Source organism: Ursus arctos, unplaced genomic scaffold (genome assembly GCF_023065955.2).
Source record: "Ursus arctos isolate Adak ecotype North America unplaced genomic scaffold, UrsArc2.0 scaffold_15, whole genome shotgun sequence".
NCBI lineage: Eukaryota > Metazoa > Chordata > Mammalia > Carnivora > Ursidae > Ursus > Ursus arctos.
The window spans coordinates 63,008,478-63,021,715 of record NW_026622819.1 but is presented as its reverse complement, the minus strand read 5'-3'; the positions used below and the strand labels follow the sequence as shown (position 1 = coordinate 63,021,715).

The 13,238-nt window shown below is 57.9% G+C and overlaps 1 protein-coding gene across 1 annotated transcript; it reads right to left on the bottom strand.

Moving 5' to 3' along the window:
• Positions 1-38: 38 nt before the first annotated feature.
• On the bottom strand, positions 39-13,234 carry PRR7 (proline rich 7, synaptic). Its single transcript, XM_026511086.4, has 3 exons — positions 9,662-13,234; positions 747-1,399; positions 39-517 (listed from the first exon to the last, which is right to left on the bottom strand). The coding sequence occupies exons 2-3, from the start codon at positions 1,156-1,158 to the stop codon at positions 120-122; spliced, it is 810 nt and encodes a 269-aa protein (XP_026366871.1). The 5' UTR covers positions 1,159-1,399; positions 9,662-13,234; the 3' UTR covers positions 39-119.
• Between the last annotated feature and the right edge of the window lie 4 nt (positions 13,235-13,238).

Sequence of the window (13,238 nt, the reverse complement as noted above, 5' to 3'; positions counted from 1 at the left end):
AAACGGGGTAAGAAATCCCTCCCTCCCCCCCCCCCCCCGCCAGTCCAAGGGAAGCATTTAAAAAGCCCCGCAATCAGGCCACGAGTCCGCGGGTGGGGCCCGGAACGCCGGGCGCCCCTCTATACGGCTGTAGTCCTCCCGAACAAGGGGATGGAGACCGGCAGACGCCAAGCTCCATGCTCCAGCGGCTCGCGGCTGCTGAGCTCCGAGTCGGTCCAGCTAGGGAAGACCCGGCGGCCACGGTCCGCCTGCAGACAGAGCGCAGGGCAGGGTGGCGCGGGCCGTGGAGCGCTGGGCAGGTGCAGCGCCGACGTGTAGCCCCGGTCCAGGAAGAGCGGCTTGTAGCTGGGCGGCGGCTGCTCCTGTTTCTCTGCGCTGTCGCGGCGGCTCAGAAAGGGCGTGACGATCTTGCGGTAGAGGCCGCGCGTGTCCGTGAGCACCTCACTGTAGGGCGGCGGCGGCTCAGCCATCAGCACCGCCTCTTCATAGCACGGTGGCTTGGACATGTCCGACTCCGCTGCAGAGTGGGAAGCGGTCCGAGGGGTGAGGCTACCCGTTCCCGGCCTCCCGCGGAGGCCTTGGCCCGCCGCCAACCCCAGGCCCAGCCCGCTCCCTCCAAGGTTCTCCCTCCAAGGTTCTCCCTCCAAGGTTCTCCGGGAGGCTGTCCAGTGGAATACCCGCTGGTCTGCAGAGATCCCGCCCACTCTGAGTAGCCCGCGTTGCCCCCGGCGGAGGTCGGGACTTACCTTGGCGCGGGTAGCTCCAAGGCCGCGGCGGCACTGAGAGGTGCGCCGGCGGCGGGTGCGGAAGCGCGTGGTGGTGTGCGTGCGGGTGTGCGTGCGGCTGCGCCGGCCCGTGGTGCAGCAGCGGGTGGACGTGCACGTGCTGATGCGCGTGCGCCGGCGCCTCGAGGCGGCCGCGCTGCGGTGGTGGTGGCGGCGCCAAGCCTGGGGGGCTCCCGGCCAGGCTGCCCTCGAGCTCCAGGGGCTCCAGCTCGAGGGCGCGCAGGTTCTGCTCACGTAGTCGCTCCTCCTGGCGCCGTTTGAGGCGGCGGCGCAGGAAGCTGCAGAAGCAGCAGAGTAGGACGATGAGACCCCAGATGAGCCAGAAACCGGCGAAGCACGTGAGGAACGTGTAGGTGCCCTGGGACATAACCATGGCGGCGGCGGGGCGGCGGGTCCTCGGCTGCTTCACTGGACACTGGGCTCCTCTACGTGGCCCCGGGCCCGCGCCACGCTCCCAGGCGCCGCCAGTGTCACTCGGGGACCTGCGGCCGGGGGCTGCCCGCGGCGGGGCTCAAGTCGTGCGCGCGCCGGCGGGGGGCAGCAGCAGCGGCGCCCGCTCCTTCCCATGGCGCCGGTGGGCGCGCGGGCAGGCCTCACCCGGGGCCGCGCGGGACCTGTAGGACAGACACAGGGCACGGTGAAGGCGCACTGCAGTCCCGGACGACTTCCCAGACGGCGCCCGTGCCCTGCGCAATTCCAGGGAAGCCTCTTCTGCGGGAACCCCCGCACTCCCCGGGGGGCCGGTGACGTCACCGAGGAGGATGACGTCACACCTCGAGGTTTCCCCGGTAGGGTTTTCCCGGATCTGAGAACCGGCAGCCGCCGCCGCCGCTGAGCCTAGGGGACTCCGGGCGCACCAGCAGAGGGCGTGCGAAAGCCAGACTCAGCTTCAGTGCGCACGGAAGGTTCGCCGCCCCAGAGGGTACCCCATTTCGTAAAGGGTTTCAGAGGCCCGTGGATAGACCCCTGGGGCGCTGAAGAGGCTTCTCGGCGCGGTTGCTGGGTGGCGGGGAAAGGGTGGCCCACGTCCTACAGCCCCACAAGCAGCCCACTGACGCCCAGCTTCAGGCCAGTGCATAAGCCCGGAAGCCCCTGGTGCTCTAGGCCTTGTACCGGCTCCTATCCCTGGCCGCCCAAAGCATGGAGCATCTAGGCCCGCACTGCGGCCTCCCGGCTGTCGCCGCTCGCGTAGAGGGGGCTCAGGCAGGGTCGTTCCTGCTGTTACTGCGTGCCACTGGCCTGCCTTTGTCTGCACCGCCGGGCGTGGGCCGTTCCCTCTTTTCCTTTCTTCTAAGCGCCTCCGCCTGTCAGATCCCAGCTCTGTCTCCGTTTCCCCAGCCTCCTATCAATTCGCAGCCCCACTTGGCCCTACCCTTCTAGCTCTTGTGCTCCGCATCGCTTCCCCTCAATTCCTTTCCGTTTCTGCAGAGGGTAGGAAAAGTAGCTCGTTTGCTACTGTATCACCTGGTCTCTCATCACTCCAGATGGGCACGTCTAGTTCTGCCTCCTCCTCTCCACAGCCAGGGTTTAGAGGGGAACCTTGCATCCTAAGAGGTATGTAGGAGGGAGCCCTGACTGCGGAGTGACGGGTGGCAGGCGACTGTTCCCCACCCCCGCAGAACAGAAGTGTGCCCTTCTTGAATGCCTTATAACTACCCGGGGCTTTCACATACAACCCTTTGGGGTAACTCTAGTTATTCCTATTTTACAGATGAGGGAGGGGGACAGCAATTAGCTGTGTAAATGGCAGATGGCAGTGCCTTAATCTGAACCCAAGCTTGGCCACAAAATCCTAACCAGGGTGGGAGAGTGCCGCTGCTTGAGCTACTTCGTGGGCCTCTTCCAAGAGCCCCATGGACATACCCCCCTTCCTCAGCATGTCCAGTGCACATACACATTTAGCTCTGGGGGCCATGGCGGGCCTAAGCCCCAAGCAGGGGGCTCCACATCAACCTGTCTCAGACTCTTCTGACAGCAAGCTGGGGGGAAGCCAGGCCAGGGGCCACCCCACACTTCTCCCCAGATGGCTCCTGTCTGATTCTGTGGCTGCCTTGTGCCATGTGCCACTTGGTCCCCGTGCCAGTCCCTTTCTCCTGGGCCTGTGTTCCAGAACAGACAATAGCAAGAACAATAGCTCCACCCGCCCCCTCCACAACCCTGCCATGAGGCTGCCATGGCGACGCGGCCCAGATAAAAACACGATGCTGCCAGTCACTGGGAGTTAATTAAATCTGTTGTTCTCCTTTTTCCTGAGCCCACAGGAATTTTCAGGAATGCTCTGAGGAAGCTGGCACTGACTAGGGGGCCCCTTGGCCTGCACGGCAGGAACAGCTCCAGATCAGAAAAGGTACTTCTGGGGCTGGAGGTGATGGAGTTTAGCTGAATTAGAAAGAGAAATACCTGCCAAGAACTATCTACTGCATGTCAGGCCTTGTTCTAGGCCTTTTCCATTCAGAATCTCATGTGACATGCAACACCACCTGCTCAGCGGGGGCCCACTTGATAGATGAGGAGACAGGCTCAGACAGAGAAATGACCTGCCCCAGGTCACACAGCTAGTAAGGGGAGGAGCTAGGATTTAGCCTGAGTCTGAATCCATAGTCAAAATACCTTCCCTCAGATGGCCACTGAAATGTAAATGAAAAGCCAGGTGCCTGTGAGCTCTTGATATGGAAGGACCTGGCAGCCATGGAGACACTGGGCTAACTGGCCAACTTGTAGCCAAAACACACCTTCCTGTTACTTCCCAGCAAGACCCTGGTGCTTCTGGCCACCAGCCCTCAGCTCAAGAGTAGGAAACGGCTATAGGGTAGAGAAACCGGATGGCAGCTCCAACGTTAACAAGGAACAAAGGACAGACTCAACGCTGAGGGGCCCAGCTCAGCTGAGTGGGAGTTAGGGTGGGTGACGGCAGGCCATACCCAAGATCCTCTAGGCGCCAATGTGGCTCCTCAGTCAGGAGGCAGGAACCACTGCCGTAGTTTACAGACTAGGCCGCTGCAGGTCCAAGAGAAGAAGGCTCTCTGTCATCACACTGGTGCCAATACCCAGTTTGAGTGGGCAGGGGTTTGACGCTAAACACTCCCTCCTGGGCTGCTACTTCACTCCGTGGTGCTCTGGCAGGCCAAGGGCATGGGTCCTGCCTGAGGCCTCCCTCCTGCCTTTGTCTAGCCCACAGGAGTTGCTCAGTACATCTCATCTAATCCACAGTAGGTGCTCGGTACATGACTGTTAGGAGGGTCATTCAGACCTTTGCAGATGCTCTTCCTGACAAGCCAGGCTTCTCTAAGCTTCCTCCACGCTTCTGTGCATGCTCCTGCCTATCTGGAGAACCCTTCAGTGCAGACCCAGCCTGCAGCCTCTTACAGCCTTGCACCTTCCCCATCCCCTCCAGAACAAATACTGCACTTGTCCAGCTCCAGCTGTGTGCTAGGGGTGATGACTCCAGATGGACTCATCCTCAAGTCTGCCATTTTATGATTTGTTTTGTTTCATCATTCTCTTTTCTTACCTTCTTGCAGGTTATTTGAACATTTTTCTGGATTCCATCTTGATTTATTTGTAGAATTTGTGAGTGTTTTGCTTTGTATGGTTTTCTTAGGCCACACACTCACTGGGAGTATAGCAGCAGGACAAAAGTGAAACCCTAGGAGGTTTCTTAAGCCCTGTGATGCCAGTTTCCTTGTCAGTGACCATGGTGAAAACTGAGCTAGTTCATGCAAAGGACTTGGAGATGCCCAGCAGACATCAGTGCTGATGATGGCTGCCTCTGAGCTGGGGACGCAGAGATGTGTGTGTCCTCAAGGCACTCTTAAGGCACAAACCATTCTCAGACATCCTACAAACTAGGTTAGCATTCCTCCCATTTGACAGATGAGAGCACTTGGCTCACAGGGATCCAGTGGTCCCCAAGGTCACACAGATCTCTTATTCTGGGGCCTGGCACACTGCTGGGGGCACCTACCACATTGCTTCTCTGCACAGAGAACCTCAGCATTCCAGTCTTAGACCCCAAAGATCTATTGGATACTTTATCTCAGTAAAGGGCCCAACATTTACTCCATCCACTAAATCCTGTTTTTTTATGGGGTGTCTGGGTCGCTCAGTTGGTTAAGCATCTGCCTTTGGCTCAGTTCTGATCTCAGGGTCATGGGATCTAGTCCCACATCGGCCCCCTGCTCAGCAGAGAGTCTGCTTCTCCCTCTCTCTCCAACCCTCCTCCCCACCTGTCCCCCCACCCTCAAAAAAAAAAAAAAATTAAATCCTGTTCTTTTTACCCTCAGTGCACTGTGCCTTCATCTGTCTACTTCCTTTGGTCCCCTGCCACTGCCTTGGCCAAGTGACCATCATCTCTCACCTGGGCCCCTATTGCTGTGCTTACTACTGCTCTCTCTACTTCCATGCTGTGCCCCTGCCCAGCCTACCCACTTTCCACACTGCCCATTTCCCCGAGGCCCTCTCCTGCCTGAACCCTCTGACAACTCCCCACAACTTCAGGAGGCAGCCCAGCTCTTTAAGACAGTTTAGATGGGTGCCTTTCTTTTCTTTTCTTTTTTTTTAAGAATTTATTTATTTATTTGACAGAGAGAGACAGGGAGAGAGAGAACACAAGCAGGGGAAGTGGGAGAGGGAGAAGCAGGCTTCCTGCTGAGCAGGGAGCCCAATGCAGGGCTCGATCCCAGGACCCTGTGAACATGACCTGACCTAAAGGCAGACGCTTAATGACTGAGCCACCCAGGTGCCCCTAGGTGGGTGCCTTTCAACCTTGAATGAGCATCAGAGCCACAGGGAGGGCTGGTTAAAAAAGGGTTCTGGGCTCTGCTCCCAGTGTTTGCTTCGGTAGGTCTGAGGTTGGACACGAGAGTTTGCATTTCTAACAAATTCCCAGCAGATACTGATGTTGTGGTCCAGAGAGCACACTTTGAGAACTGACCTAGATCATGGCTTCTGGGACGAGTGCCTGCCAAGGCCTCTTCAGCCTCACCTCTCAGTGCCCTTCCCTCTGCAACCAGCCTGTGTTCCCATCCTGAGCTGCCGAGAGTCCTGTTTTCTTCCCGCAAGGGGCCTGCAACACAGCCTCAAAGCTCTTGCCCCCACACTTACTCTCAGCTCCATGGCCTCACTGTCACTTTGCTGTACAGGTTAGCTCCAGGCCACCTCAGTCCCCAGGGCCGGACAAGAAGCCAGGGATATGACAGGGATAGGACTGTGCTCTGGCTGCCCGTGTGCAGCTCCAGCGGTTGCACCTGTCTTGTCATCTGGCACGCAACAGCTCCAAAACTTGTTAGGCTGCCTGGAGATGCCCCGTTCCCTGTTTGGTCTTTCAGCTGTAGGACAGGGAATACCTCAAGAGCTGGGTCTGCATCCCACTCACTCCTGGGAAGTATCAACCATTCACCAGAAAGGCCCTGAGAAAGAAGCCATCACCCAGCTCTTGGCCCTCGCAGGGTGGTTTGCAAACAAGACGAGGATCCATACATCCATGTGAATGACAGGAAACGGAAGCATGGGTCAGGGCTCTGGAATGGGCAGGGCGAATCCCAGACAGCAGGGGCTCCGGGTCATAAGGGTCTCTGGACAGAAGGCCAGAGCTGCTGGTCAAGTGAAGGGACAGGGACTCAGACCAAGGGATAGCAGAGGGAGGGAGAACGTGGTATACAGAGGATGGGGTGGGAGAAGTTACTGCGAACCTGTCCTGCATGCCCAGCACATGCCAGGCCCACTGCTGGCCTCTTCACATTCATTATCTCAGTGACACCCAGGACGTGGCTGCTGCCATCCCCATCCTCCAGATAAGGAGCTGGGGCCGGTTTGGGCCCAGTTTGGTTAGCCAGGTGGTTGTGAAGCCCAGACGACTGCAAAGCCCATTGCCCTGGCAGGAAGGGCATTTCAGGCAGGCCCTGGTAACAATTTTACACTCCTCGCACACCAAGACACATGAACTCAGGCCTGAGAGGGACTGCTACCACAGTCAGCCAGGCATGGAGCTGACCAGAGCCCCATCTTCAGCTCGGCTAATCCCCTGCCTTGGCACCCTTGCCTACAGGTAGCACCTCTGTGACCCAACCCTGACACTGGGCCAGGAACCCAGAGCTTGGGAACTGCAAACATGACAACAGAGACTGGGGTCTCAGCTTGTAGGCAGAGAGGCCCTATGTGGCTCAGTATCTACTGTACTCGTGTCTGTCCTTCCAAGGGAGTTGGCCACACCTCAGAGGCTGGGAGGAGATGAGGATGCCCTCTTCTGAGATGCAGCGTGGCATAACAGAGCACTGAAGGCAGAGCCCAGGGTTCAAATCCTGTGTCTACCTTGATAGGCTGTGTGGCCCCATCCCAGCTGTTCCCATGCCTGAGCTGAAATTTCTTTGCCTGTAAGACCGGGATGATGCGATCGCCCTAGCATTGCCAAGGGAGAAGCAAAACTGATGAAGGAAGTGAAAATACTTCAAGACTGGTGTACACAGCTGCACGTGACAAACCAAATGCCAGCAGTTTGCAGCCTCAAGAGGCTCAAATATGGAAACCAGCCCATGGCGCTCCATCTACATAAGCCTGGGAGCGGCCCAGCAAAACTGCCATCACTACCATGGACCAGAGGTCATGGCCTTGTGACTCTCAGGCTGGACACAGTTCATGGGCATGTTTTGTTGGCCCACAATCAATTTTTTAAAATATTCTGATTAGTTGTCAAATTTAAAACCTGGGAGATTTTACATAAAAGTCTGGATTCTTGGTTCATCTTGAAAATTATCTGGTCATTCCAAGTCTACATTCTCACATAGTGACATAGACTGTAGCTGAGTAGCTCCCTGGCCCACCTCACTCATTCCATTGCTCCCTGGGCCCTAGAGGCATTTGGGTTCCCAGCCCCCGAGCCAGAGTGAGCACCCACAGCAGCCAGCCTACACAGACCCATCTTTGCTGAATTTGACCACAGCCAAGGATGCAAGCTGATCAGGCCATGGAGGCCCAAAACCAAAAATGAGGGCCTTGGGGGTTTCCCAGGTAACTGAGGTAGCCCTCACTGCTCAGGTTCACCCAGAGAGAGAAAATGGAGGAAGGGAGCCAGCCCAGCGGCACCACAGTCCCACAGAGCACCTGGGTGAGCAAAAACCTAGCTGATTTTGCTGGAAGAAGGAAAGGTGTGTTAAGGCTTGAAAGACATGGGGAATTTCCTCACTGGAAGACTATGAAAGAAAGTTAAGAATGCTTCTCTAGAAGGCCCTCCAGTTCTTTTCTGTCTGGGTCACAAGAGATGGTGTGTGGCAGGCAGAGAGCAGCTGTGCCAGCAGAGAAACCTTCACTGGAAACCTAACTCCACCACTTACTGATTGTGTGACCTTGGGGAAGTCACTTTACCTCCCTGAGCCTGGCGAGTCTTCATCTCTAAAATGGGGGTAATAAACTTACCTTGTACAACCATTGAAAGGATTAGGGAATAATGGACGCAGAACACTCAACACAGGTCTCACACAGAGCAGGGACAGAACGAAAAGAGCCTGTGAATAATTCCAAAGGCACTCCTGCCTGCAAGGAGGGAGACTAAGGATTTACTCAGGGCACCGCCCATCTAAGGGCATCTTATGCCAAGGCCTCAAATGCCTGGGGTGATGGTCACCCCTGGGGCCCAGGACACCTTCCTGGATGGGAGAGGAAACCCAAGAGTGGTTGTGGTCACTGGGATGTTGAGTCCAAGATCTGCAGTTAGAGGCTGGTGTCTGCTGAGTCAGGTCTGGGAGAGCTGGCAGGAGGACAGTTTCTCTCCCCCAGCACCCTGCCGCTGCCGGCTGGGGGAGGTTGGGAGAGGAGCCAGAGGTCATTTCCTCTGACTCAGCGGCCATTCTCCTCCCAGAGGAGCTCCCTTGGAGGACAGAGCATCTCCATGTGGCACTCGCCTGCTTGCCAGCCAACCTGCATGCCACCCAGCACAGTCTAGGCTTTGTGCTCAGTCAAGAAAGGGACACTTGTGATCCAGACAATGGGCCAGGGCGCTCCCATTTGGCCTGAGCTTCAGCTTCCCTGGGTCAGCAATGTCCTTTCCTCTGCTCCTGCCCACTCTGCTCCCACCACTCCCTGGAGAATGGTGGCTTGGAATGCGGAGCAGAAACCCACGACCGGCCCTAGCCGCGGTTTGGCACATGCCCTGGCCATGAGGAGGGATGTGAGCTTCTTTCTTCTCCCCTGGTAAGGAACATCGCCTCTGTGGCACCCAACTCAGGTCAGGCCATTTCGCTGGCGAGAGGTGGAGCGGTGGTGGGGGTGTTGGAGCGCAGACGCTGGACCCAGCCTCCAAGCCGCCTCCTCCCGCGGCAGGCCCAGGGGCTGGGCCGCCCCCACGTTTGCAGCCACCCCAGAAGCCCTGCTGCGACGACTGCAGCCACGTGGGAGCCAGCTCGTGCCCACGGGGCCGCTCACCCCCCACCCCCATCTTCGAAGAGCTGTGGAGGCAGGCACACCCAGACTGGCGAAGTTACCCCCACCGCTCGAGGGGGAGTCCCCGCACCCCCTCTCCCCCTGTGCCCCTAGGCTGCGGCCCCGCTTGGGGTGGGGGAGGGGTGGGAGGGGGCGTCGCCGCCCCGCTGTCGCGTTGCCGGGGAGCGCAACCCCGTTGCTGTGGCAACTGTTTCCAAGCGAACCGGTGGCGGCTCGCGCCCGGCTTTGGCTCCCTCGCTTACTGGCGCCCTCCCTCTCTTTCCCTCCCTCCCTCCCTCCCTCCCTCCTCCGAAGGGGGCTGGGGAAGGGGCTGGCCGGGTCGGGGGTCCGGGGCGGCGACCCGGGGCCAGAGCGCGGAGCTGCCCGCGGGGAGGGGCTCAGCCCAGGATCATCTTCCTCCCGCGCTCCAGGCCCGCCCGGCCTGCCGCCGCCGCGGTACTCACGGGCCCAGGCATCCTCCTCGAGCTCGTCCTCCTGGCTCGGGGCGAGTGGCGCGGGCCCCGCGGACAGAGCCCCCGGCCTGGGGGAGGCGGCGGCGGCACCGGGGAGCTGACTGTGGCAGCGAAGGCGGCTGCGAGCGCTGGGTTGGAGCCGTGGGGCGCGCGCACGGGCGCGTACACGGCGCGTACCAGCCCGGCGTGCGCGCGGGCGCGCACGCGCGGCAGCCGGCAGAGGGCCCCCACCCTCAGCCGCTCGCCGCCGAGGAGGCTGTCCTGGGAGCGGAAGGCGGAGGACCTGGCGCCCACCTGCCGCGCGGAGACTCGCACGCAGGGCGCCGGGCTCACCCTGCACAGGGAATGCACGCGCCACGCCGCACAGCTCCTGGCAACAGGCTGTCCAGAACGGGGCGCACGCAGGCAGACGGGGTATACACAATCGGCCGAGCGCACAGGATGCTCAAGCCGAGCAGCTGCGGTCAAGGACCCTGACACACACACATACATACTTCAACCCGGAAAACACACACACACACACACACGTCCACGCCCCGGCCACATCCTGAGAGGCACTGCACACATGCGGTGGGTAAGGGTTGGAGCAGGCAGGCACCACAGTGTTGTTCCAACTCACCGATGGCCCCCTCCCAACTCACGGCCCCTGCCAGTGTGTCCCCAGTAAGCATACATCACCACATGTCTACTAAGTGGCACAGGAAGAACGCAGGGCTGGATTCATAGCCCTGGTCTTCATGGACCCTGCTCATCCACGGGGAATAGAGGAGAGGCCTAGTAAGGGCCCCACTGCCTAGGCTGAGTCTGAACCTGGCTGTTCATCAGTCTCTCTTAATTGGGTTCTCTGTTTCCAGTCCAACTTCTGTATCACACTTATGGTTATCTTCCCAAAACACCCTCCACCACCATATCAGCTGGGACATTTTGATTTGCAAGTGACAGAACCCTGAAATGAACAGGCTTGAGCCCAAGGGTGTTTGACTCGTAACTGGGAAGTCCAGAGGTAGATTTTAGCTGTGATTACAATTGGTTCCAGCTGTCCCAACAATGGTATCAGACATGTATCTGTTCTCTCCACTCTGCTTTCTTCTGTTTGCATCATTCTTGAAAATTCCCAGGTGGTGGCAAGAATGACCCCATGGCTCTAGGCTTATATCCTGCCACCCAACCCCAGAGAAGAGAACCTCAAATCTTTCCCAACAGTTCTAGCAAGCCCCCCAAAAGACTCTTTTTGGATTCATTTTGACTTAGTGTCCATTGATGAACCAATCCAGTTGGTCATGCCTGGGGGAGGGGATATATGTTCAGCCATCCAGTACCCATTTCCTTTTCTTTGGGTATAGGGACCCTATTTCATCAGGGGGACTCACTGCACACCATGGGTGCCATCGTGCTGGGCCTTTGAACCCAAGTGCCCTGCTCCTGTGGGCAGATTTCCAGCTGGGCCTTTTGGGTTCCTTGGGTTTTCGGTCAGGCTCAATGATGCAGACACAGACGTGGGAATGGGGTCTGTGACTAAGACCCTGGAGGTGCCCCAGTCCTGGTTCTTCCTATCACATTCCCCTATATCCTTCTAGGTGGAAAGTTCTGTCACTTGCAACCAAAGATCTCTAACAGCCTCACCCGGGTTACACACTCTAGGTATATATGTATGCAGGGGGTACAAACCCAGCCCCATCAAAACCACATGGACTGAGACAGGAGGTTCCCCAAAATAAACATGGGGTGCTTTTTGTACACACTAGGCAGACATCCCAACACAACCAGCTGAAATCCTTTAGGGATGCCCCTGCCTTCTTTGGCTCCAGTTGCTTCCTTCACCTACCCATCCCTACCCACCCCACCCCAAGCCATCCTGAGCCACTGGAGGCCCTAGACCATCCATCTGGCTCCTCCACCCAGGTACATCTGGTTCTGTATCCTGGAGGGCACCAATTCTGACACTTTTGTGGCCAAGAGGCCTCCCTGCTTGGTGCTGACCCCCAGCCCGAGCCCCTCAGCTCTAGAATCATCTCCGCCACAGTGCCGATCACACTGGGTCTTAACTGTTCCCATTTCTGTCTCCCTACCAGACTGAGCTACAAACTGGTGGGGGCCTTGTCTCCATCTGGGTCCCCAGCTCCCATCATAGAGCTGGACTCACTGTGCTAAGAGCTTGACGGTGAGCTGAACTGTAGCCAAGTTCCCTGGGTGCCTACCTAGCCCAAGGCGGAGCTTGGTGGGAGGTCTTGACCCACCTGCAGATGGAGTACTCCAGAGACCTACTGGTCCAACTGGTACCCTCTCACTCTTGTATATCTGCTGAGGGCTGGGCTTCAGCCAACTGATAACTAACTGCCCTCCCACCAACACCGAAGGGCAAATGCACCTCAGGCCCCAACATCACACATCACAGGCAGGACCCAGCTTCATCTTGAGCTGACTTCCTTGTTGCCATGCAACAGCCACTCACCAGCTGGAAGACCTTGGGCATGGCCCTCCCCGGTTTCCCTCAAGTTAACAGAGGCAGCAGCACATACTCCACATACCATCAAGAGCTGGGCCACCACCAGAGAGGCCCCTTCTAAGTCAGTGCTAAGAACCTTCTGGATGCCCTTGACATAGCTGTCAGCCTGGCACCCAGCACCCACTCCCCTCATCAGCAAGAGTCCTGTCAGTGACCCAGGGGCAAAAGGAGGTGACTGGCTGCTTTCATGGATTCTCACAACTGCCCTGTGAGGTGATGGGTATCACACCCATCTTTCTAGACAAGGGAAGGACCTATGCAAAGCCAGCTTGAAAAGTGGCCTGGCCGAGACTCGAATCCAGAACTGTCCAACTGCTTGTGGACCCTGTGGCACTGGTGCCTGGCCAGAGGCAAGGAACAAACCCTTACTGTGGTTACAGAGCACCCTTAGAGTGCTGGGGGCACTGGGAGACTATGGTGCAACAACAGATTTGTGAAGTCTGGGACAGACTTGCCAACAAACTGTCAACATCTTTGCACAGGCGGAATGCTATGGAATGCTCCTCCAATCCCTCTGTTCCCAGCTAGAGAAGTCTCCTTAAAGACCTGGCTCAACTCTTCAGAGAACCCTTCCTAATGTCCTCATGGCTGGTCCCCACCCACCCTAGCCACAGCCTAACTCCCAGCATAACCTCTATCTCATGTCTGCCCGGCCACATTTCCTGCTTCCAGGGCCAAGGGATGGCTCTAATTCACTGGCCCTGGGCCACACACACAACAGGTGTCCAGGTTAGGACAGAGTTGGCAGATGTTTCTAACGGCAGCTTCCACTTTGCTCCCCAGGCTGCTCCAAGCCCACAACTGGTCGCCAGACCATCCTGGCCTTGGAGGGGACCCTTCCAGCTAAACCTGCCTCACAGTACCAGTAGAGCCAGACTCACACCCTAGTGGGGACCCAAGGCTTTTTCCCTCAGGCCTCATCCCATTTAGGAAGCTGAGAAACCCACTGGATGAGCCCAAAGGCCACCAAGGCCTGGCTGCCTGGAGAGGCTACTCCAAGATCAGCTGTGGGGGGGTCAAGGGCATGTTGGAAGGGCAGCCCCCACCAGGCCCACCTCTGAT

Coding starts and splice junctions, on each gene's coding strand:
- PRR7 (XM_026511086.4), bottom strand. CDS start 1,158: ATGGTTATGTCCCAGGGCACCTACACGTTCCTCACGTGCTTCGCCGGT. Junction 518..746: donor TTGGAGCTACCCGCGCCAAG/GTAAGTCCCGAC, acceptor CCCACTCTGCAG/CGGAGTCGGACATGTCCAAG.